The sequence below is a fragment of the Chiloscyllium plagiosum genome, unplaced genomic scaffold (genome assembly GCF_037043375.1).
Source record: "Chiloscyllium plagiosum isolate Xiang-an unplaced genomic scaffold, Cpla_swu_hap1 HiC_scaffold_22, whole genome shotgun sequence".
In the NCBI taxonomy this organism is placed as follows: domain Eukaryota; kingdom Metazoa; phylum Chordata; class Chondrichthyes; order Orectolobiformes; family Hemiscylliidae; genus Chiloscyllium; species Chiloscyllium plagiosum.
This window is the reverse complement of record NW_028270160.1, coordinates 67642768-67670746: the sequence shown is the minus strand read 5'-3', so window position 1 is coordinate 67670746 and position 27979 is coordinate 67642768. Positions and strand designations below refer to the sequence as shown.

The 27979-nt window shown below is 46.0% G+C and overlaps 2 protein-coding genes across 5 annotated transcripts in view; one reads left to right on the top strand and one right to left on the bottom strand.

Annotated features, from left to right (window-relative positions):
• The window catches only part of LOC148146028 (uncharacterized), a 6303-nt gene extending 1579 nt beyond the window's left edge, over positions 1-4724 (bottom strand). The window contains exons 1-3 of one of the 2 annotated variants that reach the window (XM_087999162.1): positions 4448-4724; positions 1685-1853; positions 1-1606 (exon numbers count right to left, since the gene is read on the bottom strand). The exon at positions 1-1606 is cut by the window's left edge and continues 1579 nt beyond it. In XM_087999162.1, coding sequence (XP_087855288.1) covers positions 595-1548 — 954 coding nt within the window. In that variant the 5' untranslated portion in view covers positions 1549-1606; positions 1685-1853; positions 4448-4724 and the 3' untranslated portion in view covers positions 1-594. Of the gene's footprint in view, positions 1854-4447 lie in introns of both variants that reach the window. The other variant, XM_087999161.1, reaches the window with a different exon arrangement.
• Positions 4725-11918: 7194 nt separating this feature from the next.
• Positions 11919-21579, top strand: LOC122544098 (uncharacterized). 3 transcript variants are annotated; one of them, XM_087999164.1, is made up of 3 exons: positions 11919-12177; positions 12960-13000; positions 19808-21579. In XM_087999164.1, the coding sequence occupies exon 3, from the start codon at positions 19972-19974 to the stop codon at positions 20911-20913; it is 942 nt and encodes a 313-aa protein (XP_087855290.1). In that variant the 5' UTR covers positions 11919-12177; positions 12960-13000; positions 19808-19971; the 3' UTR covers positions 20914-21579. The 3 variants fall into 3 exon arrangements, with proteins under 3 accessions (XP_087855290.1, XP_087855289.1, XP_087855291.1); XM_087999163.1 differs by lacking the exon at positions 12960-13000; XM_087999165.1 differs by lacking the exons at positions 11919-12177; positions 12960-13000 and adding an exon at positions 18146-18358.
• The last annotated feature ends 6400 nt before the right edge of the window (positions 21580-27979 follow it).

Here is a 27979-nt window from a genome sequence, read left to right as displayed (position 1 = left end):
TTACAAGGAGGGTTGGAGGATCTGAGCTACAGGGAGAGGCTGAACAGGCTGGGGCTGTTTTCCCTAGAGCGTCGGAGGCTGAGGGGTGACCTTATAGAGGTTTACAAAATTATGAGGGGCATAGATAGGATAAACAGACAAGGTCTTTTCCCTGTGGTCGTGGAGTCCAGAACTAGAGGGCATAGGTTTAGGGTGAGAAGGGAAAGATAAAGAACAGACCTAAGGGGCAACATTTTCACGCAGGGGGTGGTACATGCATGGAATGAGCTGCCAGAGGATGTGGTGGAAGCTGGTACAATTGCAACATTTAAGAGGCATCTGGATGGGTATATGAATAGGAAGGGTTTGGAGGGATATGGGCTGTGTGCTCGCAGGTGGTACTAGGTTGGGTTGCAATATCTGGTCAGTATGGACTGGTTGGACCGAAGGGTCTGTTTTCATGCTGTACATCTCTATGACTCTGTGTGATTAATCAAAGTCACAATGTCTTTCTCTCTCTCTCTGTACTTCTCCAGATCACATCACAAGCTGTACATATTTCCATGTGTCACTGCATCTGCTTCCTTGTCCTTCAGGGGATGGATCAATCCTCCATCACATTGATCCAGCTCCCTGGAGGACTGAGTGATGAATCGAAGTTTCATTAACAACAATATCAGCAACAGATATCAGCTCTGCAATCACTTGTGAACTCGTTGGTGTCTCAGAGGGTGGGCTGACTGTGTAAATGCTTTCCCAGAAGGCAGTGGGTAACAACTTCTCACCAATGTGTATTCGCTGATGTCTCAGAACGCTTTTTGAACGGAGAAATTGTTTCCCACACACTGAGCAGGGGAATGTCCTCTCCCCAGTATGAATGTGTTCATGTGTCAGCGCTTCACGTTTGCATTTAAAGCTCTTCTCACAATGTGTACACTTGAAAGGTTTCTCATCAGTATGAACCAGTTGGTGTGCCCGGAGGTTTGATAAGAGAGAGAATGCCTTACCACACTCAGAGCAGGGGAATGGCCTCTCCCCAGTGTGGAGTCGCTGGTGTGTCAGCAGGTAGGATGAGTCACTGAATCCCTTCCCGCACTCTGAGCAGAAGAATGGCCTCTCCCCAGTGTGAACCCGTTGGTGTCTCAGCAGGTGGGCTGACTGACTGAATCCCTTCCCACACTCGCAGCAAATGAACGGCCTCTCCCCAGTGTGAACTCGCTGGTGTCTGCACAAGCTGGATGAATCACTGAATCCCTTCCCACATTCAGAGCAGGGGAATGGTCTCTCCCCAGTGTGAACTCGCTGGTGTGTCAGGAGGTTGGATGAGTCACTGAATCCCTTCCCACACTCAGGACAGATGAACGGCCTCATCCCAGTGTGAGTACGTTCATGTTTCAGAAGATCAAAAGCCCGTGTAAATCCCTTCCCACACTTAGAGCAGGTGTACGGCCTCTCCCCAGTGTGACTGTGTCGATGAGTTTCCAGCCGGGATGGGTATTTGAATCCCTTCCCACAGTCCACACATTTCCATGGTTTCTCCTTGGTGCAGGTGTCATCATGTCTCTCCATATTGGATGATCAGCTGACTCCTCGCCCATACACAGGACACAGATACAGTTTCTCCCCACTGAAAATGGTGTAATGTTAGTCAGGCTGTGAGACTTGTGTACAGGTCTTAAACTAGTCAGTTCACTGGAACACTTACTTGGGTTTTGTTGAGGTGCATTTCCAATCACGCTGATGTTGGAAATCTTTTCCCGCAGATATATGTTGGAAGTTCAATGATTTTCAAGTTCTGATGAATTGAGTCACTCTCAGACCTTGATGAAATGTTTGTTTGGAATTCTTGCTGATAAATGTCCTTTTGAGATTCTCTGTAAAACAAAGTTAAATCAGGAAATGGTGAGTATGAGAAAGAGAACTGTTTAACACACTAAAGGAGATTGTGAAATCAAGCTCACTGAATCCAGTAATTTCTGTGAAAGACACTCAGAAATAGTGACCATGAAAAGTTACTGGATTGTCATAAATACTCAACTAGTTTCTAAAAGTGCTTCAGGGAAGGGGACCCACTGGCTGTGCTGGGCCTTTACAAGACTTAGCGTCCACTTGGCAGGGAGAGAGTGAGAGCAGTAGGATGAATAAGGGTGTGGTTTCCTCCATCTACATCTCAGGAATAACACTGACAGATCCTACTTTCAAGAAGATTAAGACAGCCTGTGTGGGGAACCATCATCTATAAACTCCCTTGCCAGGCACACACTGTCTTGTCGATACATGTCACTGTTCCTTTATATCTGCTGTCTGACAATTCTGTAAATGCTCACTGAACAGCACTATGGAAGAACTGTCAAAGCAGTTAACACTGTCATCGTTAGCATTCCTCATGTCCTAGGAATAAAATTAGATGAGGACTCTCTTTGAGAAATACCTTCTCCGAAAACAAATTCCTGAACTTTGAACAGATATCTTCAGTTTAGCAACCGACCCTGGGAATACTTTCCGTGACATCCTCCCATTGGAAGGTTTTGCAGCGAAAATGTGGCCTACACAGGAGGCTAGGGACCCACTTCCACATTCAACCACCACCCCCTGGATGTCAAGCAACTAACTCTAAGTTATCTATCTGTGGTTTGAGACTGGGTTCTGGGAGCAGTCACTATAACTGACAAGAATGTGCAATAATGGAAAGTCTACAAGAAAGTGAAAGTACTGCAACCCTCAGTAGGTCACAGTATCATTGGAAAGAGAAGGACAGAAATAAAAAGGTGGGAGAGTGCAATTTCCAGTTCACTGACCTTAGACTTTCAATAACAAACTGTTCCAATGCCTATCCTTCTCAGTCCAGGAAAGACAAATGTTTCTTGTAACATTTTCGAACTTGCTTTGTGTACATCCTTTCACTTCAATCACTCCCCCATTCCAGCAAAAGGAATTTCCTGGGCTTGGTACAAACTAAGCTCCAGGACTTTTTAAACAAAGGGTCAGTTGGACTCGAAACATCAGCTGTTTTTCTCCTTACAGATGCTGCCAGACCTGCTGAGATTTTCCAGCATTTTCTCTTTTGGTTCCAGGACTTTCTAATCTGAGTGTGGACAACCTTGACTGGATACCAATACCCCCTCTGTCTAAAACAATATTTTTTTACACCTCATGGATAATGCCTCTTTTAACAACTCAATATCTCTTGGAACTTGCCTCCCCTAACAGTCCCACACTGGAAATTGTTTAGTTGGATTTTCAGTGAAAACCAAGAGTTAGAGGTCACGAATTCAGAGCAAGAGGGGAAAGGTTTAGGGGAGATATACGTGGAAAGTGGTGGGTCTCTGGAATGCATTGCCGGTGGAAGTGGTGAGGCAGAAATGAGAGTGTCAGTTAAGATGTATCCAGACAGATACATGAATGGATATGAAGCAAAGAAAATAGGCAACAAGTTTAAATAGAGGATCTGGATCAGCACAGGCTTGGAGAGCCAAAGCACCTGTTCCTGTGCTGTAATGTTCTTTTCGCCATCACCACCCCAAACAGATGCAATTAAAAAAGATACACACATACAAGACCAGGGACTGTCCACCTCATCCAAACTCCATATACTTGTCCTCCTGCAATTCTACAGCAGGTTCTGGGATCAATCCTTGAAACAAAAGCAAAGTGGAAGTCTGCAACAAGAGAAAAACACCTTATTGAGATGTATAAGATCATAAAGCCATTTAGATAGGGTGAATATACATCATCTTTTTCCCAGGGATGGGGAATTGAAAACACAGGCACAGGTTTATGGTGAGCAGGGAAAGATTTAGGAAGGACGTGATGGGCAACTTCTTCAAGCAAATAGTGGTGCATATATGAAATAGTCTGTCAGAGAAAGTGGTTGAGGTAGGTACAATAGCAGCATTAAAAAATTGGATACATACATGGATGGGAATAGAGGGATATGGAGCAAATGCTGCCAATTGGAATGAGCTGGGTGGGCACCATGGTCAAGTCGAACCTGTTTCTATGCTGTATTAGATTAGATTCCCTACAGCGTGGAAACAGGCCATTTGGTGCAACAAGTTCACAGTGACCCTCCAAAAACCCACCCACCCAGACTTTTTACCCTCTAACTAATGCACTTAACACTGTGGACAATTTATCATAAAAGCAAGTTGACAAAGCTTTGACAAAGGGTCAGTCAGACTTGAAACATCAGCTCTTTTCTCTCCTTACAGATGCTGCCAGACCTGCTGAGATTTTCCAGCATTTTCTCTTTTGGACAATTTATCATGACCAACCCAAATGACCTGCACATTGTGAGAGGAAACCGGAGCACCCAGAAGAAATCCACGGGGAGAATGTGCAAAGTTCACACAGTCAGTCACTCGAGGCTGGAATCCAACCTGTGTCCCTGGCGCAGTGAGGCTGCAGTGCAAACCACTGAGCCACCGTGCCGCCTACTCTATGACTTTAATACACTGGAAATGCTCACCAACTCAGACGGTATCGGCGGAAAGAAAGTGAATATTCCAGTTCAGGTAGATGGACTCCGTAGTTTCCCACACCTTTACTGCAGAAAGCTGTGTCCCCAGGTTCTGCTAAACGCTGACACTCACGACTGACGTCACATTCGGCTTCCGAAGCACAACGCGCATGCTCCATGGAAAATATCCGCTTCCGTGGGGAGGCCTTCTAGCGCCTGCGCAGTAAAGCACTGGTGATGGAATTCGGCCCCGTTCCTTCCAATTTGGCCGCTTTAGCCATTGCCCCCATTCTGCAGCAATGAAGATCGGACGGTGATCAAACACTGATTTCAAAGAGTAAGAAATAGTGAAGGACACGGCAATGAGGGAGATTCGGCATTTTACAACTGAGTTGCTACGTTATCAGGAGCCTTTATGTGTCAGCAAGCATAGGGATCATCGGTTAAACGGACTTGGTATGGTGGACGCTTTTCCAGAGTGGAATAGAGTCAGGTATTGTTCCTGATATGTAATGACAGGGTCGTATTGGAAGCTTATCTTGGAGGCAAATCATTCACCAGCTTTCAAGAGCCTGATTTAGTCTCTCTCTCACACACACAAACATCCTCTCTCCCTCTGTCTTTCCTCATGCAGGGGCAAGGGTCGCATGCACGTCTAGACCATGAAGTGGGATTTAATTAGATTAGATTATTTACAGTGTGGAAACAGGCCCCTCGGCCCAACAAGTCCACACCGACCCTCTGAAGAACAACCCACCCAGACCCATTCCCCTACCTTTACCCCTTCACCAAACACTACGGGCAATTTAGCATGGCCAATTCACCTAACCTGCACATTTTTGGACTGTGGGAGGAAACATCTTCACTGAAAGAAATTATTCAACCATAGAATCCCTACATCGAACCCTTGACATTCAACAGTATTATCATCTGTTCGAATAGATGAAAGACTCAACAGACAATCAAGGTATTTTCAATGTATATTTTCAGTTACATCACACTGTAATTTTTTGCTATAAATTCTGTGCCTTACAATTGTATCCTCCACAACCACCTGATGAAGGAGCGATGCACAGAAAGTGAGAGTGCTTCCAAATAAACCTGTTGGACTATAATCTGGCGTTGTGTGATTTTTAACTTTGTACACCCCAGTCCAATACCGGCATCTCCGTAATGGCTACAAGAGCTGGTCAGAAATCAGGGAGATTATGGCGAGTAACTCAACTCCTGACACCCCAAAGTGTACCCACCATCTATAAGGCAAAAGTCAAGAGTGTGGTTGAATACTCCCCACTTGCCTGAATGGGTGCAGCTCCAACAACACTCAAGAAGCTTGATACTATCCAGGACAAAGCAACTCACTTGATTGGCACGTCTGCAAACACTCAATCCCTCCACCACCGGTGCTCAGTAGCAGCAGTGTGTACTATTTACAAGATGCATGAGAGAAATTCACCAAAGAACCTTCCAAGTCCAGAACCACTTCCATCAAGAAGGACAAAGGCAGCAAGTACTTGGGAACACCTGCAGGTTCCCCTCCAAGCCACTCACTATCCTGTCTTGGAAATATACAGTCCATTGGGTCAAAATCCTGAAATTCGCTCCCTACCGGTATTGTGGGATGGCCTACAGGAAGTGAACTGCAGCAATTCAAGAAGGCAGTTCACCAACATCTTCTCAAGGGCAAACAAGGTTGGGCTAACAACGCTTGCCAGCCAGCAATGCCCAAGTCTCTCAAATAAATAAAAACAAGTGTGAACACAGGCCATTTTGCTTAACATGTCCATATCAACCCTCAAAGAAAGGTCCATCCACACCCACCCCCCACCCCCCTAGCCTGCATTTCCAATGGCTAACGCACTTGATCGACACATCCCTGAAGACTATGGGTAATTTAGCATGGCCAATCCACCTAACTTGTACATCTTTGGACTGAGAGGAAACTAGAGCATCCAGCAGAAACGAATCTACGCAGACAAGGGAAGAATGTGCAAACTCTGCATAGACAGTCGCCTGAGGGTGGAGTCGAACCTGGCTCCCTGTCACTGAGACCACAATACTAATCGCTGAGCCACCATGTCGCCCAAAGAACCAGTGACAATTCATCAATAATTGCTCACTATTTCCCAGTTTTGACCCCACAAATGAGCAAGGAAATCTATGTCAATTTCACAATCTGCCTTTGTGATTTGTGACTTCTCACTCTGTCCCTTTCTTAGTTATGATTTGGAGACACCAGTGTTGGACTGGACTGTACAAAGTTAAAAATCACACAACATCAGGTTATGGTCCAACAGGTTTATTTGGAAGCACTAGCTTTCATAGCACTGCTCTTTCATCAGGCGGTTCTGACCACCTGAGGAAGGAGCAGTGCTCCGAACGCTAGTGCTTCCAATTAAATCTGTTGGACGATAACCTGATGTTGTGTGATTTTTTTAACTTTATCCCTTTTTTAGATCAGTTACAAAAGATACTGGATCAGAATAACTTGCAAGCAGGACCTTAAATCACACATCCCATCAGAATCTAAAAGAGTAACCTAATTTCTCAGAACCTGAACACCATCTTTAATTGTGAACATGGAAGGTTACAGCACATTCACACTGGAAAGAAAGTATACACTTGCTGTGTGGGGGGAGTGAGGATTTAGGCAATCATCTGGCCTGTCCACACACAAATGCAGTCACAATAGGGAGTACACGTGGAAATGTGGGGATTTTGGGAAAGACCTAAATTGCCAATACAAACTGGAAATTCATCTGTGCATTCACACAGGTGACGCCATTCGCCTCTTCTCAGTATGGAAAAGGATTTACTCATTCATCTCTTTTGCTGAGACACTGGTGAACTCACACTATGAAAAATGTTAAAAATCACACAACACCAGGTTATAGTCCAACAGGTTTAATTGCAAGCACACTAGCTTTCGGAGCGCCGCTCCTTCATCAGGTGATTGTGGAGGACACAATTGTAAAGCATAGAATTTATAGCAAAAGTTTACAGTGTGATGTAACTGAAATTATACATTGAAAAATACCTTGATTGTCTGTTGAGTCTTGCATCTGTTCGAATACCATGATAGTTTCACTTCTTTCATGTGTAAATCACAAATTTTTTTTTTAAAAGTTGCATTCTCAGGTTAACTGTAACAACTGGTCTTAGCGAGACAATATGTTGAAGGTGTTTGCCCCCTGTGTTCTCTGTCTGCGCCATGATGTTTAGATTAATTCTAATTTAAAAAGTGAGATAACAGAGTTTTACATGAATTCTTGCAGTTTTTGAGCAAAGTACAATGTAACTCTGCAAGTACAAATTCACGCCACAAACATATATGTATATGTGTGCACGTGGGTCTTTGTGTCTGTGTGTGTGTGTCTGGGTTGGGGGGGTTGTGAGTGTGAGAGAGAGTGTATATGTGTGTGTATGTGAGTGTAGAGTGTCTTAAGTCTGTGAGGGGGTGCATGTGCGAGTGTGAGCGAGTATGTCTGGGATGTGGGGTTGTGAGTGTCTGTGAGAGAGAGTGTATAGTGGTCTAATTTTCTGAGAGGATGCATGTGTGAGTGTGGGAGTGTGTGTGTGTGTGTGCGTGTCTATGTATATGTATGTCCGTGTATATAGGAGTGCGTGTGTGTGTATAGTGCAATGGTGGTCACCTGTAGTGTGACATGAACCCAAGGTCCCGGTTGAGGCCCTCCCTATGAGTATGGAACTTAGCTATCAACCTCTGCTCGACCACTTTTCGCTGCTGCCTGTCCTAAAGTCCGCCTTGGAGGATGGTCACCCAAAGGTCCCAGGTCGAATGTCCTGGCCCACTGAAGTGTTCCCCAACTGGGAGGGAACATGCCTGTCTGCAACTTTTCAGAGACTTACAGAAAACGGGGTGACCTGTCCTTTCCTGTTTCTAAATTGCCCGTAATATTAGGTGCATCAGTCAGGAGTAAATGTAGGGGAATGGGTCTGGGTGGGTTGCTCTTCGGAGGGTCGGTGTGGACTTATTGGGCCGAAGGGCCTGTTTCCACATTGTAAGGAATCTAATCTCATCTAACCTCAGTTACTCTACTTCAGTAAACAAGTCCTCAAATGTCAGGAGCATCCGGAATAAAGTGGGTGAACTTGCAGCATGGGCTGGTACCTGGGACTTCGATGTTGTGGCCATTTTGGAGATATGGATTGTTGCAGGTTCTGGGGTTTAGATGTTTCAGTAAGATCAGGGAAGGAAATAAAAGAGGGGGAGGTGTGGCATTGTTAGTCAAGGACAGTGTTACAGTGGCAGAAAGGACTTTTGAGGATTGTCTACTGAAGTAGTAAGGGCTGAGGTTAGAAACAGTAAAGGAGAGGTCACCCTGTTGGGAGTTATCCATAGGCCTCCTAATAGTTCCAGAGATGTAGAGGAGAGGATTGCAAAGATGATCCTGGATAGGAATGAGACTAACAGGGTAGTTGTTCATAACATGGTAGTTGAATCTTTGGAGAGATTGAGTTTCGGAACCAGGAGGTCATATTGCAGCTGTACAAAATACTGGTGTGGCCGCACTTGGAGTACTGCATACAATTCTGGTCGCCACATTATAGGAAGGATGTGGAAACATTGAAAGGGTGCAGAGGCAATTTACTAGGATCCAAAAGAGAAAATGCTGGAAAATCTCAGCAGGTCTGGCAGTTAGACTTGAAACGTCAGCTCTTTTCTCTCCTTACAGATGCTGCCAGACCTGCTGAGATTTTCCAGCATTTTCTCTTTTGGTTTCAGATTGCAGCATCCGCAATAATTTGTTTTTATCCAATTTACTAGGATGTTGCCTGGTATGGAGGGAAGATCTTGTGGGGAAAGGCTGAGGAAATCGAGGCTGTTTTTATTACAGAGAAGGTTGAGCGGTGACTTAAAGAGGCATACAAGATGATTAGAGATTTAGATAGGGTGGACAGTGAGACCCCTTTTCCTCAGATGGTGATAGCTAGCACAAGGGGATATTAGTTTTAAACTGAGGGATGATAGATATCTGACAGATGTCAGAAGTAGGTTGTTTACTCAGAGAGTAGTAAGGGCGTGGAATGACCTGCCTGCAACAGTAGTAGACCCGCCAACTTTCAGGCCATTTAAATGGTCATTGGATGATAATGGAATAGTGTAGTTTAGATAGGCTTTTGAGGGCCGAAGGACCTGTGCTGCACTCTCACGTTCTGTGTTCTGTGACAAACAGAACCATTGGTCAGTGCCAGATATGATTAACTGAAAAATCCATTCACTGCAGTTACTTGTGAATTTGCCGGTGTCTCAGGAAAGTGGATTTGAATTGTCCACACACACAGGAAGGGAATGGGCTCTTATCAATATGAGTACCCTGGTATCCAGTGAGCTTATCTTATTGCCAGTCCCACAGTGGGAGCACCTGTTTGGTCTCTAATAAGTGTGAACATGCTCATGGGACTTTAGGACTTCTACAACATTTTCCATAGTGTGAGTTCACCAGTGTCTCAGCAGAAGAGATGAATGAGTAAATCCTTTACCATACTGGGAAGAAGCGAATGGTGTCACCTATGTGAATGTACAGATGAATTTCCAGTTTGTATTGGTAGTTTAATTCTTTCCCACAGTCCCCACATTTCCACGTGTACTCCCTATTGTGACTGCACTGGTGTTTGGACAGGCCAGATGATTGCCTGAATCCTCACTCCAACACAGCACGTGTATACTTTCTTTCCACTGTGAATGTGCTGTAACTTTTCATGTTCACAATTGAAGACAGTGTCCAGGTTCTGTGAAATTGAGTTCCTCTTTTCAATTCTGATGGGATTAGATTAGATTCCTTACAGTGCGGAAACAGGCCCTTCGGCCCAATAAGTCCACACCGACCCTCTGAAGAGCAACCCACCCAGACCCATTCCCCTACATTTACCCCTGACTGATGCACTTAATATTACGGGCAATTTAGCATGGCCAATTCACCTGACCCGCACATCTTTGGATTGTGGGAGGAAATCGGAGCACCCGGAGGAAACCCACACAGACATGCGGAGAATGTGCAAACTCCTCACAGTCACCCAAGGCTGGAATTGAACCTGGTACTGTGAGGCAGCAGTGCTAATCACTAAGCTACCGTGCCACCCCGATGTGTGATTAAAGTTCCTGCCTGCAAGTTATTCAGATCCAGTATCTTACATAACTAATCTAAAAAAGGGAGTGAGTGAGAAGTCACAAATCACAAAGGCAGGTTGTGAAATTGACATAAATTACTTTGATCATTTGTGGGGTCAAAACTAGGAATTAGTGAGCATAATTATTGATGAATTATCACTGGTCTTTGGGCGACATGGTGACTCAGTGATTAGTATTGTGGCCTCAGTGACAGGGAGCCACCCTCAGGCAACTGTCTATGCAGAGTTTGCATGTTCTTCCCATGTCTGCGTGGTTTCCTGTTCACGCTGGATGTTCCAGTTTTCTCTCAGTCCAAAGATGTGCAAATTAGATGGATTGGCCATTCTAAATTACCCATCACACTCCTGAAATTTGCCTTGTAGATGGTAGATAGACTTTGGGGTGTTAGGGAAGTGAGTTATTCACCGCAGTCTCCCTGGTTTCTGACCTGCTCTTGTTGCCACTATGTTTATGTGGTAAGTCAAGTTGAGTTTCTGGTCAATGGTAACCCCAAGGATGTTGACAGTGGGGGATTCAGAGCTTAAAAATGTGTTGCTGAAAAAGCGCAGCAGGTCAGGCAGCATCAAAGGAACAGGAGAATCAACGTTTCGGGCATAAGCCCTTCTTCAGGAATGGCTGCCTGACCTGCTGCGCTTTTCCAGCAACATATTTTTAAGCTCTGATCTCCAGCATCTGCAGTCCTCACTTTTGCTATCACTAAATCCCCCACTAGGAGAAAGTGAGGACTGCAGATGCTGGAGATTTGAGTCGTGAGTGTGGTGCTGGAAAAGCACAGCAGGTCAGACAGCATCCCAGAAGTAAAATAATTGACGTTTCGGGCAAAAGTCCTTCATCTGATGGTAATACCGTTGAATGTCAAGGGGCGGATATGGAGATTCGGTTGTTGGTTCTATGGTTGAATGATGTATTTCAGTGAAGAAATCCCACTTCATGGTCTAGACGTGCATGCGACCCTTGCCCCTGCATGAGGAAAGACAGAGGGAGAGAGGATGTTTGTGTGTGTGAGAGAGAGACTAAATCAGGCTCTTGAAAGCTGGTGAATGATTTGCCTCCAAGATAAGCTTCCAATACGACCCTGTCATTACATATCAGGAACAATACCTGACTCTATTCCACTCTGGAAAAGCGTCCACCATACCAAGTCCGTTTAACCGATGATCCCTATGCTTGCTGACACATAAAGGCTCCTGATAACGTAGCAACTCAGTTGTAAAATGCCGAATCTCCCTCATTGCCGTGTCCTTCACTATTTCTTACTCTTTGAAATCAGTGTTTGATCACCGTCCGATCTTCATTGCTGCAGAATGGGGGCAATGGCTAAAGCGGCCAAATTGGAAGGAACGGGGCCGAATTCCATCACCAGTGCTTTACTGCGCAGGCGCTAGAAGGCCTCCCCACGGAAGCGGATATTTTCCATGGAGCATGCGCGTTGTGCTTCGGAAGCCGAATGTGACGTCAGTCGTGAGTGTCAGCGTTTAGCAGAACCTGGGGACACAGCTTTCTGCAGTAAAGGTGTGGGAAACTACGGAGTCCATCTACCTGAACTGGAATATTCACTTTCTTTCCGCCGATACCGTCTGAGTTGGTGAGCATTTCCAGTGTATTAAAGTCATAGAGTAGGCGGCACGGTGGCTCAGTGGTTTGCACTGCAGCCTCACTGCGCCAGGGACACAGGTTGGATTCCAGCCTCGAGTGACTGACTGTGTGAACTTTGCACATTCTCCCCCGGTCTCTGTGGGGTTCCTCTGGGTGTTCCGGTTTCCACCCACATTGTGCAAGTCAGGTGGATTGCCCATGCTAAATTTTCCACAGTGTTAGGTGCATGAGTCAGAGGGAAAAAGGTCTGGATGGGTGGGTTACTTTTGATTACATTAAATTCCCTAAAGTGTGGAAACAAGCCCTTCAGCCCAACAACTCCATGCACACCCTCTGACGAATAACACACCCCAGAGGGTCAGTGTGAACTTGTGCCAAATGGCCTGTTTCCACACTTGTAGGGATTCTTATCTAATACAGCAAGGAAACAGGTCTATGCTGACCAGGGTACCTACCCAGCTAGTTCTAGTTGGCAGTATTTGGTCCATATTCCTCTATTCCCATCCATGTCCATATCCAATTTGTTTTTAATGTTGCTATTGTACCTACCTCAACCACTTTCTCTGACAGCCTATTCCATATACGCACCACTCTCTGCTTGAAGAAGTTGCCCCTCAGGTCCTTTCTAAATCTCTCCTCTCTCACCTGAAACCTGTGCCCTTGTTTTCAATTCCCCATCCCTGGGAAAAAGACAATGTGTATTCACCCAATCTATGTAGCTCATGATCTTTACACCTCTTGTTGCAGACTTTCTCTTTGCTTTTGTTTCAGAGAATGATCCCAGAAACTGCTGTAGAAATGCAGAAGGACAGGTATATGGAGTTTGGATGAGGTGGACAGTCCCTGGTCTTGTATGTGTGTTTTTTATTTGGGGTGGAGATGGAGAAAAGAACAAAGAACATTCCAACATAGGAAGAGGTGCTTTGGCCCGTGAAGCCTGTGCTGATCCAGATCCTCTATTTAAACCTGCTGCCTATTTTCTAAGGATCTGTATCCCTTTGCTCCATACCCATTATTGTATCTGTCTAGATACATATTAAATAGTCATAGGGATGTACAGCACGGAAACAGATCCTTCGGTCCAACCCGTCCATGCTGGTCAGATATCGAAACCCAATCTAGTTCCACCAGCTGGCACACGGCCCATATCCCTCCAAACCCTTCCTATTCATTTACCCATCCAAATGCCTTTTAAATGTTGCAATTGTACCAGTTTCCACTTCTTCTGGCAGCTCATTCCATACACGTACCACCCTTATGTGAAAAGGTTGCCCCTTAGGTCCCTTTTATATCTTTCCCCTCTCACCCTAAACCTATGCCCTCTAGTTCTGGACTCCCCCACCCCAGGGAAAAGGCTTTGTCTATTTGTTCTATCCATCCCTTCATAATTTTGTAAACCTTTATAAGGTTACCCCTCAGCCTCTGATGCTCCAGGGAAAACAGCCCCAGCCTGTACAGCCTCTCCCTGTAGTTCAAATCCTCCAACCCTGGCAACATTCTTGTAAATCTTTTCTGAACCCTTTCAAGTTTATCAACATCTTTCCGATAGGAAGGAGACCAGAATTGTACACAATATTCCACAGTGGCCTAACCAATGTCATGTACAGCCGCAACATGATATCCCAACTCCTGTACTCAATACTCTGACCAATAAAAGAAAGCATACCAAACGCTGCCTCCACTATCCTATCTACCTGCGACTCCACTTTCAAGGAGCTATGAACCTGCACTCCAAGGTTTCTTTGTTCAGCAACACTGTCTAGGACCTTACCATTAAGTGTATAAGTCCTGCTAAGATTTGTTTTCCCAAAATGCAGCACTTCACATTTATCTGAATTAAACTCCGTCTGCCAATACTCGGCCCATCTGATCAAGATCCTGTTGTAATCTGAGGTAACCTTCTTCACTGTCCACTACACCTCCAATTTTGGTGTCACCTGCAAACTTACTAACTGTACCTCTTATGCTCGCATACAAATCATTTATGTAAATGACAAAAAGTAGAGGACCCAGCACCGATCCTTATGGCACTCCACTGGTCACAGGCCTCCAGTCTGAAAAACAACCCTCCACCACCGCCGTCTTTCTTGTACCTTTGAGCCAGTTCTGTATTCAAATGGCTAGTTCTCCCTGTATTCCATGAGTTCTAACCTTGCTAATCAGTCTCCCATGGGGAACCTTGTTGAATGCCTTACGTCCATATAGATCTCATCTACCGCTCTGCCCTCATTAATCCTCTTTGTTACTTCAAAAAACTCAATCAAGTTTGTGAGACATGATTTCCCACACACACAGCCATGTACTATCTCTAATCAATCCTTGCCTTTCCAAATACATGTACATCCTGTCCCTCAGGATTCCCTCCAACAACTTGCCCACCAATGACGTCAGGCTGTCTGGTCTATGGTTCCCTTACCACTGTTCTTAAACCATGGCATCATGTTAGCCAACCTCCAGTCTTCCAGCACCTCACTTATGACTATCAATGATACAATATCTCAAAAGAAGCTCAGCAATCACTTCTCTCGCTTCCCACAGAGTTCTAAGGTACACCTGATCAGGTCCTGGGGATTTATCCACCTTTACACGTTTCAAGACATCCAGCACTTCCTCCTCTGTAATATGGACATTTTGCAATACTCATTTAGTATTTTGCATCAGTATTTACTACTGTCATTTCCGCTTCACCACCTCCACTGGCAATGCATTCCAGGCATCCACCACCCTCTGTGTGAAGTACTTTCCACACATAACTTCCCTGAACCTTTCCCCCCTCGCATTGAATTCGTGACCCCTAGCTCTTGGTTTTCACTGCGAATTCAACTAAACAATTTCCAGTGTGGGACAGTTAGGGGAGGCAAGTTCCAAGAGATATCGAGTTGTTAAGCAGGCATTATACATGTGATGTAAAAAACATAGAGGAGAAAGTGAGGGCTGCAGATGCTGGAGATCAGAGCTGAAAATGTGTTGCTGGAAAAGCGCAGCAGGTCAGGCAGCATCCAGGGAACAGGAGAATCGACGTTTCGGGCATAAGTCCTTCTTCAGGAATGAGGAAAGTGTGTCCCGCAGGCTGAGATAAAAGGTAGGGAGGAGGGACTTGGGGGAAGGGCGTTGGAAATGCGATAGGTGGAAAGAGGTCAAGGTGAAGGTGATAGGTCAGACTGGGGTGCGGGCGGAGAGGTCAGGAAGAAGATTGCAGGTTAGGAAGGCGGTGCTGAGTTCGATGGATTTGACTGAGACAAGGTGGGGGGAGGGGAAATGAGGAAACTGGTGAAATCCGAGTTCATCCCTTGTGGTTGGAGAGTTCCTAGGCGGAGGATGAGGCGCTCTTCCTCCAACCGTGGAGTTGTTGTGGTCTGGCGATGGAGGAGTCCAAAGACCTGCATATCCTTGGTGGAGTGGGAGGGGGAGTTGAAGTGTTGAGCCACAGGGTGGTTGGGTTGGTTGGTCCGGGTGTCCCAGAGGTGTTCTCTGAAACGCTCCGCAAGTGGCCGGCCTGTCTCCCCAAGGTAGAGGAGGCCACATCGGGTGCAGAGGATGCAATAGATGATGTGTGTGGAGATGCAGGTGAATTTGTGGCGGATATGGAAGTTTCCTTTGGAGCCTTGGAGGGAGATGAGGGGGGAGGTGTGGGCGCAAGTCTTGCACCTCCTGCGGTTGCAGGGGAAGGTGCCGGGAGTGGAGATTGGGTTGGTGGCAGGTGTGGATCTGACGAGGGAGTCACGGAGGGAGTGGTCTTTACGGAATGCTGATAGGGGAGGGGAAGGAAATATATCCCTGTTGGTGGGGTCCGTTTGGAGGTGGCGGATGATACGCTGTATATGGAGATTGGTGGGGTGGTAGGTGAGGACCAGTGGGGTTCTGTCCTGGTGGTGGTTGGAGGGGCGGGGCGTGGGAGGAGCAGGAAGTGGAAGAGATGCGGTGGAGGGCATCGTCGACCACGTCGGGGGGGAAATTGCGGTCCTTGAAGAAGGAGGCCGTCTGGGTTGTACGTTTTTGGAACTGGTCCTCCTGGGAGCAGATGCGGCGGAGACGAAGGAATTGGGAGAATGGGATGGCGTTTTTACAGGGGGCAGGATGGGAGGAGGTGTAGTCCAGGTAGCTGTGGGAGTCGGTCGGTTTGTAGTAGATGTCCGTGTTGATTCGGTCGCCTGAGATAGAAATAGAAAGGTCGAGGAAGGGGAGGGAGGAATCTGAGACTGTCCAGGTGAATTTGAGGTCGTGGTGGAAGGTGTTGGTGAAGTGGATGAATGTTCAACCTCCTCGTGGGAGCACGAGGCGCCACCGATACAGTCATCGATGTAGCGGAGGAAAAGGTGGGGGGTGGGGCCAGTGTAGTTGCGGAAGGTGGACTGTTCCACATATCCTACGAAGAGGCAGGCATAGCTGGGGCCCATGCGGGTGCCCATGGCTACTCCTTTCGTTTGGAGACAGTGGGAGGATTGGAAAGAGAAGTTGTTCAGGGTGAGGACCAGTTCAGTCAGTCGAAGGAGGGTGTCAGTGGAAGGGTAGTGGTTGGTACGGCGGGAAAGGAAGAAGCGGAGGGCTTTGAGTCCTTCGTGATGGGCGATGGAGGTGTACAGGGACTGGATGTCCATGGTGAAGATAAGGCGTTGGGGACCGGGGAAGCGAAAATCATGGAGGAGGTGGAGGGCATGGGTGGTGTCCCGAACGTAGGTGGGGTGTTCTTGGACTAAGGGGGACAGGACCGTGTTGAGGTATGCGGAGATGAGTTCGGTGGGGCAGGAGCAGGCTGAGACGATGGGTCGTCCGGGGCAGTCAGGTTTGTGGATTTTGGGCAGGAGGTAGAAACGGGCGGTGCGGGGTTGTGGGACTATGAGGTTGGAGGCGGTGGATGGGAGATCCCCTGAGGTGATGAGGTTATGGATGGTCTGGGAGATGATGGTTTGGTGGTGGGGGGTGGGGTAGTAGGTCAAGGGGGCAGTAGGAGGAGGTATCTGCGAGCTGGCGTTTGGCCTCAGCGGTGTAAAGGTCGGTGTGCCAAACTACTACCACGCCTCCCTTGTCTGCTAGTTTGATAGTGATGTTGGGGTTGCAACGGAGTGAGTGGAGGGCTGCGCGTTCCGAGGGTGAGAGGTTGGAGTGGGTGAGAGGGGTGGGGGAGTTCAGGTGGCGGTTAATATCACGGCGGCAGTTTGCAATGAAGAGATCGAGGGCAGGTAAGAGGCCAGCACGGGGTGTCCAGGTGGATGGGGTGTGTTGGAGGCGTGAGAAGGGGTCGTCAGAGGGTGGGCGAGAGTCTTGGTTGAAGAAGTAGGCGCGGAGGCGAAGGCGGCGGAAGAATTATTCAATGTCACGCCGTGTGTTGAACTCATTAATCCGGGAGCGTAGGGGAATGAAGGTGAGGCCTCTGCTGAGGACTGATCTTTCATCCTCAGAGAGGGGTAGGTCTGGAGGGATGGTGAAAACACGGCAGGGCTGGGAGCTAGGACCTGGTGTGGGGCTGGAGCTGGTGTGGGGGCGAGGTTAGGCCTGGGGGCGGGGTTGGGCATGGTGATGTAGATCGGCAAAGGGGCGGGGTTAGACGTGGTGACGGATATCGGCGTGGGGGCGGGGTTAGGCATGCTGTCGGAGATCGCCGTGGGGGCGGGGTTAGGCGTGGTGACGGATATCGGCGTGGGGGCGGGTTTAGGCATGCTGTCGGAGATCGGCGAAGGGGCGGGGTTAGGCGTGGTGATGGAGATCGTCGTGGGGGCGGGGTTAGGCGTGGTGACGGATATCGGCGTGGGGGCGGGGTAAGGCATGCAGTTGGCGATCGGCGAAGGGGCGGGGTTAGGCGTGGTGACGGAGATTGTCGTGGGGGCGGGGTTAGGTGAGGTGACGAAACTCGGCGCGGGGGCGGGGTTAGGCATGGAGATCGGCGTGGGGGCGGAGACACATGCGGCGTTGTGGTCACTGGGGGCGGAAGTGGCTGCGGCGACCTCAGAGACAGAGTTATTCCCTATAGCCGCGGAGGTCGCGAATCTGTCGGCGATTGTCTTCATGGCGATCGCGGAGGCTGCGAGGTTGGTGGGGGCAGAAGTGACGTCATTGTCCGCGGCGGCGGCTATTGCCACGGGCGATGTAGCGGCTGCGTGTGTAATGGCGTCAGACTGATTTCGGAGGCCGATGGAAGATTCTGGAACAGTTGAGGAATCCTGAGTGTGGGGGTAAGTACATGAAAGTTTTTGGTACTTACTGTCTTTAATTTCCGATGTGGCTAGGAAGAACTGTTTGTTTAGTTTATGGATCCTTCTGTGGATGAAGAACAGTAGAGGTCCTTTACAGGTCTGTGAGAGTGTTGTCCTGAGCTGGGGTAGGTCGAGTTGCAGGGAATGTAGGTAGCGGCGCATGGCTGCAAGCGTGGAGCGGAGGATCCGGAGGGAGGTCAGTTGCTGGAGGCTTCGGATTTGTTGTAGGTACTGGTTGTCCTGGTTGGGTCCAAATTTTCTTAGTCGGAACATAGTCCGGAGTCCGTGCGGGATCAGTCGGTTCCGTAGGCAGGTGCTGAGGAAGGAGATGTGGCTGTGGTAGCGAGTCTGTTACATACTGTTTTAGACAGAGGGGGAATTGGTACCCAGTCAAGGTTGACCACACTCAGATTAGGAAGTCCTGGAGCTCAGTTTGTACCAAGCCCAGGAAATTCCTGTTACTGGAATGGGGAGTGGATAGAGTGAAAGGATCTACATAAAGCAAATTCAAAGAAACAGAAACACTTGTCTTTCCTGGACTGAGAAGGATAGGCTTTGGAACAGCTGGTTATTGAAAATCTAGGGTCAGTGAACTGGAAATTGCACTCTCCCACCTTTATTTCTGTCTTTCTCTTTCCAGAGTTGTAGTGACTGCTCCCAGAACCCAGTCTCAAACCACAGGCGGATCATTTAAAGAGTTGCTTTACATCCTGGTGGCTGTTGAATGTGGAAGTGGGTCCCTAGCCTCCTGTGTGGGCCACTTTTTGGTTGCAATAACTTCCAATGGGAGGATGTCACAGGAAGTATTCCCAGGGTTGGTTGCTAAACTGAAGATACCTGCTCAAAGTTCAGGAATTTGTTTTCAGAGGAGGTATTTCTCAAAGAGAGTCCTCATCTAATTTTATTCCTAGGACATGAGGAATGCTAACGATGACAGTGTTAACTGCTTTGACAGTTCTTCCATAGTGCTGTTCAGTGAGCATTTACAGAATTGTCAGACAGCAGATATAAAGGAACAGTGACATGTATCTACAAGACAGTGTGTGCATGGCAAGGGAATTTATAGATGATGGTTCCCCACACAGGCTGTCTTAATCTTCTTGAAAGTAGGATCTGTCAGTGTTATTCCTGAGATGTAGATGGAGGAAACCATGCCCTTATTCATCCTACTGCTCTCACTCTCTCCCTGCTAAGTGGACGCTAAGTCTTGTAAAGGCCCAGCCCAGCCAGTGGGTCCCCTTCCCTGAAGCATATTTAGAAACTAGTTGAGTATTTATGACAATCCAGTAACTTTTCATGGTCACTATTTCTGAGTGTCTTTCACAGAAAATACTGGATTCAATGAGCTCAATTTCACAATCTCCTTTAGTGTGTTAAACAGTTCTCTTTTTCATACTCACCATTTCCTGATTTAACTTTGTTTTACAGAGAATCTCAAAAGCACATTTATCAGCAAGAATTCCAAACAAACATTTCATCAGGGCCTGAGAATGACTCAATTCATTGAGCCTGACTAACATTACACCATTTTCAGTGGGGAGAAACTGTATCTGTGTCCTGTGTATGGGCGAGGAGTCAGCTGATCATCCAATATGGAGAGACATGATGACACCTGCACCAAGGAGAAACCATGGAAATGTGTGGACTGTGGGAAGGGATTCAAATACCCATCCCGGCTGGAAACTCATCGACACAGTCACACTGGGGAGAGGCCGTACACCTGCTCTAAGTGTGGGAAGGGATTTACACGGGCTTTTGATCTTCTGAAACATGAACGTACTCACACTGGGATGAGGCCGTTCATCTGTCCTGAGTGTGGGAAGGGATTCAGTGACTCATCCAACCTCCTGACACACCAGCGAGTTCACACTGGGGAGAGACCATTCCCCTGCTCTGAATGTGGGAAGGGATTCAGTGATTCATCCAGCTTGTGCAGACACCAGCGAGTTCACACTGGGGAGAGGCCGTTCATCTGCTGTGAGTGTGGGAAGGGATTCAGTCAGTCAGCCCACCTGCTGAGACACCAACGGGTTCACACTGGGGAGAGGCCATTCTTCTGCTCAGAGTGCGGGAAGGGATTCAGTGACTCATCCTACCTGCTGACACACCAGCGTTTCCACACTGGGGAGAGGCCATTCCCCTGCTCTGAGTGTGGCAAGGCATTCTCTCTCTTATCAAACCTCCGGGCACACCAACTGGTTCATACTGATGAGAGACCTTTCAAGTGTACACATTGTGAGAAGAGCTTTAAATGCAAACGTGAAGCGCTGACACATGAACACATTCATACTGGGGAGAGGACATTTCCTTGCTCCATGTGTGGGAAACAATTTCTCCGTTCAAAAAGCCTTCTGAGACATCAGCGAATACACGTTGGTGAGAAGTTGTTACCCACTGCCTCGTGGGAAAGCATTTACACAGTCAGCCCACCCTCTGAGACACCAGCGAGTTCACAAGCGATTGCAGAGCAGATATCTGTTGCTGATGTTGTTAACAAACCTTCGATTGATCCAGCTCCCTGGAGGACTGAGTGATCCATGTGATGGAGGATTGATCCATCCCCTGAAGGACAAGACGTAGATGCAGTGGTACAGGGAAATCCGTGCTGCTTATGGTGTGATCTGGAGAAGGGTGGCATCGTGTAACTTTAAACGCCAGAAGTACAGACAGAGAGAGAAAGAAAGAGAGAGACGTTGTAAGTTTAATTCATTGCAATTAATTAATTCATTCAAAGTGTGTGCCATTGCAGACAGAACTGGGGGCACACACACAGTGACATACGAGGCTCAAAACCAGATTTATGGGCATGCATACACATTGACAGAGAGATACACAGACAGGTCACACCAACACACCGAGACAGCAACACAGACATAGACAGAGAAATAGCAACAAACACGGGCTCTCTCAAAAACATCCATCTGGAGATACATTGAAACATACTATCCCTCAGTATATTGTTAGGGTTGATGTGTTTAATAAACTCAAGTTCATTTGTACAATAACTAGTGTTAATTTGTATAATACATCTGTGGTAATCACTATTTGTTTGTAAAATGGATTGATTCATTTTTGAAATTGTCAGAAACTAATTAGAAGTAAACTTGCTGACTTGTTCATTTCAGAGCACTTATATGTTGTGTTGATCTGTGTGAAAATCATGTATTCTCTTGTGAAATAAATGTTCATTAATAGCAGAAGGTTGTTGTCTAACTGAACCTGTGTTGTGGCTGCTATTGGTTTGAAACTGCAGCTTTCTCCAGTGGGCATTGCTGCCTCACAGCGCCAGAGACCCGGGTTCAATTCCCGCCTCCCCGTGTCTGCGTGGGTTTCCTCCGGGTGCTCCGGTTTCCTCCCACAGTCTAAAGATGTGCAGGTCAGGTGAATTGGCCATGCTAAATTGCCCGTAGTGTTAGGTAAGGGGTAAATGAAAGGGTATGGGTGGGTTACGCTTCGGCGGATCGGTGTGGACTTTTGGGCCGAAGGGCCTGTTTCCACACTGTAATGTAATCTAATCTAATCTTTGTCTCTGTGCGGATTTTAACTCTGGGGCCAGTGTTTAAGATGAGGAGAGGGATAGACAGAAGCAGCCTGGACTAAACTATTGAAATGCTGCTTTCTCTCATATCTCCTCCCTCCCCCTTGGAACCCCTCAAACCTACCTGTTGGTGTGGCCCATATCTGGGACAGATGCAGTCCAGAGAGAGGGAGCTGGGTGCTGACTGGTTGAGGTGGGATGTGGGTAGAGAGGAGTCGTTGAGTGACAGACCTGAAGGTACTTAAAGTAGGTCCTGGCAGCCATGGTTCCCTTTGCAATGTGGACACAGGAGGTGGTGAGTATCAGAGGGTTTCTGTCTGCCTCTGTGCATCTTTGAAAGTATCTGTATGTGTCTCTGTATTGTTAGAATCTCAATGCTAGTTTTGACCCATTTACCTCCTACCCTCATCCCTTCCCTGAAGCAAACCCCAGGAGCAGGTTGTCTCCCCTATGGGAGATAGGGAGTTAGGACTCATCGGAATGGTGAGCATTCCACCTGGGTTTCTCCACATTTTTCCTTAACTCCTGTTTGTTTTTCTGATTTTTTTTTTCTTTGGCCTTTTCTTGTTCTCTCTTTCTTTTGTATTTCTAATTTTTGCCTCATTTCTGCCTTTGTCCATTTTCTTTCCCATTATTTATTTTTCACCCCGCGCCTCTTTCACAGCTTGTCTTTTTCTTTTCTTTCATTCTCTAGCGTAATTTTCTGCTTTTTCCCATACTATTTTTCTTTTTAACTCTAAATTTATTCCTGTCACTTTGTTCTCCTCTTTTTCTTCCCTTTTTTAATTCCCTTGTCTCTCTGCAGACCCCTGCCAAGTTATGCAGCGCCTCCACAAATTATACACCCTCAAATGATGCAGTCTTCCCCCCAAGTCTTGTGTCCCCACCAAATTATGTAGTCCCACATTATTGCACCCACTCTGAAAGTTTGTACCCCCAGATTTTTGCACATCCCCAAACTTGGTTGTTTCTCACCTTCCAATCCCAAAGTTTGTGTGCCTCCCGAAATTATTAATGTTGTGCCCCCTTCAATTTTGCAACACAACAAATATTGTACCTTCCTGCTTAGCTGTACCAAAAATGGACACAGTATTATACACACTGCAAAGTGTGGGGCTGTGCATCTCCCAAATACTGGGCTTCCTCCGACTTAGTGCCCCTCCCTAATCTGATTCCGTCAGTTTTGTGCCCCCAATCTTGTCTACCCCCTCCAGTTTTACACCCATCCACCTGACATTGTTCCATCTTGCAGCCCAATTGTACAACAATCACAATTTTATTGAGACCACAAAAAGTTTGCCCCCTTCCCCAATTTTTGCAAATCCCAAGTTTTGGGCCTTTGCCAAATTTTGCACCTTCACGATATTGCACTCCACTACTGGCAACTTTCCCACCAAATGATACAACTGTCCATAACTCCAGAACCATCCTGTGTTTTTTTATGGCCCCATGTGCAGTCCCGCACCCCAGGTTTACCAGGCCCTCGTGAAATATGCCCACTCAAGTTATGTGCCTCTACGAAAGTTGCAGCCCATTCTCAATTTTGTGCCCCTATTATTTGCAGGTCCCCAAAATATTTTGCAAACCCTCGAAATCCTCTATTTTGTGACCTCAAATTTTGCACCTCCCCAAATGTGGCCCCTTCAGATTTTGTGTTTTCCCCAATGATTTTTGACCTTCCCAAATATTGTCTTTGCCCTATATTTTGTGCCTGTTCTCAATTTACATTCACCTTAAGCTTAGTGCCACCATCCCCTCCTTTGCACACCCTCCTTTTTTTTCCCATACAATCACACGTTTTCACCTCTGTTTTGCTTACACCATCCAATTTTTAATTCACCCTGAAATCTTTGATTAGATTCCAGTCTGTCACTCACTCCCATGTATCTGGTATTCCTCAGTAACATTCGAATACATAACTCGCTCCCATGTATCTGTGATTCGCTAGAAAAAAAACTTCTCTAATCCCTTGATTAGGTTCTAGTCTATAACTCATCCGTGATTCTATTATTCTATAGATTTTAACAATCTACAATTCCTCAATTAGTATTTAGATTGTAACCCACTCTCTGCTATGCTGTGTTCCATGTAAAACCCCTGACCCCCTCGATTAGATTCCAGTTTGTAACTCCTACCCCATTGTGTTATGCTATTTATAAACACTGAGACAAAAACAATCAGATTCCAATCTCTAACTCATAGAGACTGAATGATTGAATGTTAAACTGAAAGTAGGAGAAGAATTACCTGCAGTTAAATTTGTTACATTCTGTTTCTCTAAAAATAAAATTAGTTTATGGAGTACAGCAGTTCAATAAGGCAGCTCAGTGCCACCTTTGCTTGATCTGATAGGAATGGGTGATAAGTGCTGGCCTAGCCATTGATGCTGTCTTCCCATAAACAAATGAAAAATATAATGCCTTTTCCTTCCTCATCATTTGCCCCTATAGTCTAACTCGATATGATGTGATGTGATTAATATCGCAGAACACCCACATCCCTCAATACGTGAGAGTCCAGCAACATATTTCCATTTAAATTAAAGGCTATTTATTGGTTTTTCCTGACAAACATGACGCTCTCCACTTTATACCATGTCAGACAATGTTTTACCCACTTACTGACCATATCTGCATCACTCAAATTGAATACCCCTTACACCCCATTCATGATTTATCTTCCAAACTGTTTTCAGTAAGACCATGTTTAATTTTTTAAATTGAAGACTGGCCTGAACTGATACCTGTTGGAAATACAAATATCTTTGTCGCTCTCTGTCCCTTGATCACTGTCTCCTGGACTATATGCAATTTGCCTTATACATCCATTAGCCTTTTTTGAGTTGGTTCATGATGAATATGACCTGTACAAGCACAGCAAGACCTCCTCACTACCCAAGTTCCATCGCCTGGTAAGAACTGGTGATCCATCAGTTGTCCTCCGAATCTTTGGTGACACCATCACGTTAGATTTCTGTGATTTGTGTGCAGGATCTCGACAATAATATTTAATGTGTTACATTCTACAGTCAAGGAGTACTTGACCCAATAATACAGGGCCCTGGTGACACAAATAGTAACTAAGGGGCATGACAAGACAAAATAATATTAGGATTTTCAAACATTAAAGCTCCATGAAATAACTCCTGTACATCAGATCTGGAATCTCATGCTTTTTTTGGGAGAAGCATATGGTACATGGGATTAGCACGATATATGTGGATATTAAGGAGCAGGAATCTAATAGAGAAACAGAACAGTACGGAGAGAATCAAATGAAGAACTTGTGTTGAATTTGTGGAGTGGACGGATTTCTTGTTGAACCGTTCCATGACAGTTGAGTGTTCAGGAATGAGAGAGAGCGTGTGTGAGTGCACGCGTGCAAATATTGCAATGTTTTACCTGTCCTGGGAGGGTTTGATGGGGTTTCCTGAAGAAGGGCTTATGCCCGAAACATCGATTCTCCTGTTCCCTGGATGCTGCCTGACCTGTTGCGCTTTTCCAGCAACACATTTTCAGCTCTGATCTCCAGCATCTGCAGACCTCACTTTCTCCTCAAGGGTTTGATGGGGGTCATGTGTGGCGAGCTTTACTCTGTATCTAATCCCATTTTGTACCTGTCCTGGGAGTGTTTGATGGGGAAAGTATTACTTTAGAACATAGGAACAGGAGTAGGCTATTCAGCCCATTAAGCCTATTGAGCCCTCGAATGGGATCATGACTAATCTGAGTTCTAATCTCTCATACTTCCTTTGGCCCATATCCTTTGCTACATTTTCATACCAAAGAATTATCTATCTCAGATTTAAACTGAACAACTGATCCAGCATCCACTATTGTTTGTGGAAGAGCATTCCAAACATATAGCACTTTTTGCGTGATGACGTGCTTCCTAATATCTCTCCTGAATGCCCTGCCCCTAATTCTCAAAGTCTGCTCCCTTGTTCTTGAATCTACGACCAATGGAAATAGTTTATCTTTATCAAACCTGTCTTGTCTTGTTAATAACTTAAAGACTTCAATCAGATCATCCCTTAACCTTCTAAATTCTAGAGATAACATGACTCATTTGTATAATCTCTCCTGACAATGTAACCCCTGATATCCAGGAATCTGTTAACTTTGAATGTAAATCAAACCGAAATCCTTGATATGTTTCCAATCTGTGACTCTGTACATAAACCACCCTGAACCCCTCAATTAGATTGTTTGTAATTCACACCTTGCATGTTATGGGCCAGGCCAGACCCCCTCAAAACATTTCAAGAAAGAAGCCCGGACCCTAACTTTGCTAGTTGTTTTGAGCAGATATTTAGTGGATATTCCAGGAGTGATGTTGCTGGCCCAAAAACTTTGTGTTAAATAAAACAATTTATTTGCAAGATTACTGAATGAAATGCAAACAAAAGAGTGCAGCATATAGAATAATATATCCGAAAACTCAACAGATTATCTCCCAATTTAGTGATGCTGTTGCAACCACTTGCATCAATCCCCATTAACACCCCTTGGTAAAAAAGAAAAATTCAAATACAGGTTTTACAAGAGAGATGTCACAGAGAGCGCGATTCAGCTTGGAACGCCTTTTTCCTTGGAGCTGTTTCTTTGACCGTTCTTAGATGTATTAGGTCTTAGATGTAGAGTGATAGGGTAAGGGGATGGTTCTGGATGGGTTACTGTACCGAGGATTGGTATGGACTTGTTAGGTCAAAGGGCTTGTTTCCATACTGTAGGGATTCTATGATGATTCTATAACCAGCAGCCTCAAATCTGACTGACTGCTCTGTCTGAACAGGCAGACTGCTAAAGCCAACCAAACCAGAGGATGCTGAACTGGCCACTTGCTTTCTTTATACAAGTTCTTTTTTAACTTAAAAGCTTCTCCAAGTAGATCACTGCTGTAACTCACTCCTGGTACATGGCTCGGGGGCAGATATTTCAAGCCTGTGTATTTACAATCTCCAGAAAACCAAATGAGGGTGACATACCCTAGCTAAAGCAGCAGCATCATCATCACATGGGTATCTAATTATTCTGTGTGTAAATCATCCCAAATGCTTCAATAAGATTCCAATCTGTAACAAGCTCCCATGGTTCTGTTATTCTGTATCTAGCAACCTCAAACACCTTGATTAGATTCTAGCCTGTAGCTTACTCCTGTTATTCTTATATACAGCACCAAACACCTTGATTAGATTTCAACCTCCAACTCACTAACATCATTTTGTTTATCTCTATACAAACCATTTCAAACCCCTTGGTTAGATTTCGAATCTGTAACTCACTTCCATGCATCTGTTATTCTGAATATAAACCACCCTGAACTCTTTGATATGTTTCCAATCTGTAGAACAGTACCATGTATATATGACTCTGTGACATAAACCATTCTGAATGCCTTGATTCGATTCCAGTCTGTAACTCATTCCTGAGTATCTATAACTTGATATGTAAACCACACCGAGCCCTTCGGTCACATTTCAGTCTGTAACGCACTCCCGTGTATCTGGTATTCCATATACAAAGCACCCCGAACCCCTCGGATTCCAGTCTTTACCTCACTCCATGGTATCTGTTATTCTACATAAAAACTACCCCTGATATCCTCAATTGGATTCCATGCTGTATTTCACTGCTGGTACATGTCTCAGTGGTAGGGTAGTTGGTGGTGGTGTTAGATGGGGAGAGTTGACCGTGAGGATAACTATTTTTCTCTCCTCAGTTTACACCTGCCCTTCACATTTTTGATTGTGCTATCACCGAGGGAACTTTATTCTGAACAAACGCAATGATTTACCCATCCGGGAATTGGTTGATGGGGACAGTGTTGGAAATCTTTACTTTGGGACAGAGGATAATGAGTCGGTCATTCAGCTCCTTAAGACTGGAATCTAATTGAGAAGATTTAGGTGGTTTATTTACCATTCGACAGCGAGTTGGGATTTTGAGCATGCGTAGCGCGAGTGACAGTTGGAAAAGAAGTTGGTTTATCATGGGCGCAAACAGTAAGTAAAGGTAAAGCGTAGGCCGGTGTTTGGCACGATATTCCGGCAAGAAGGATTA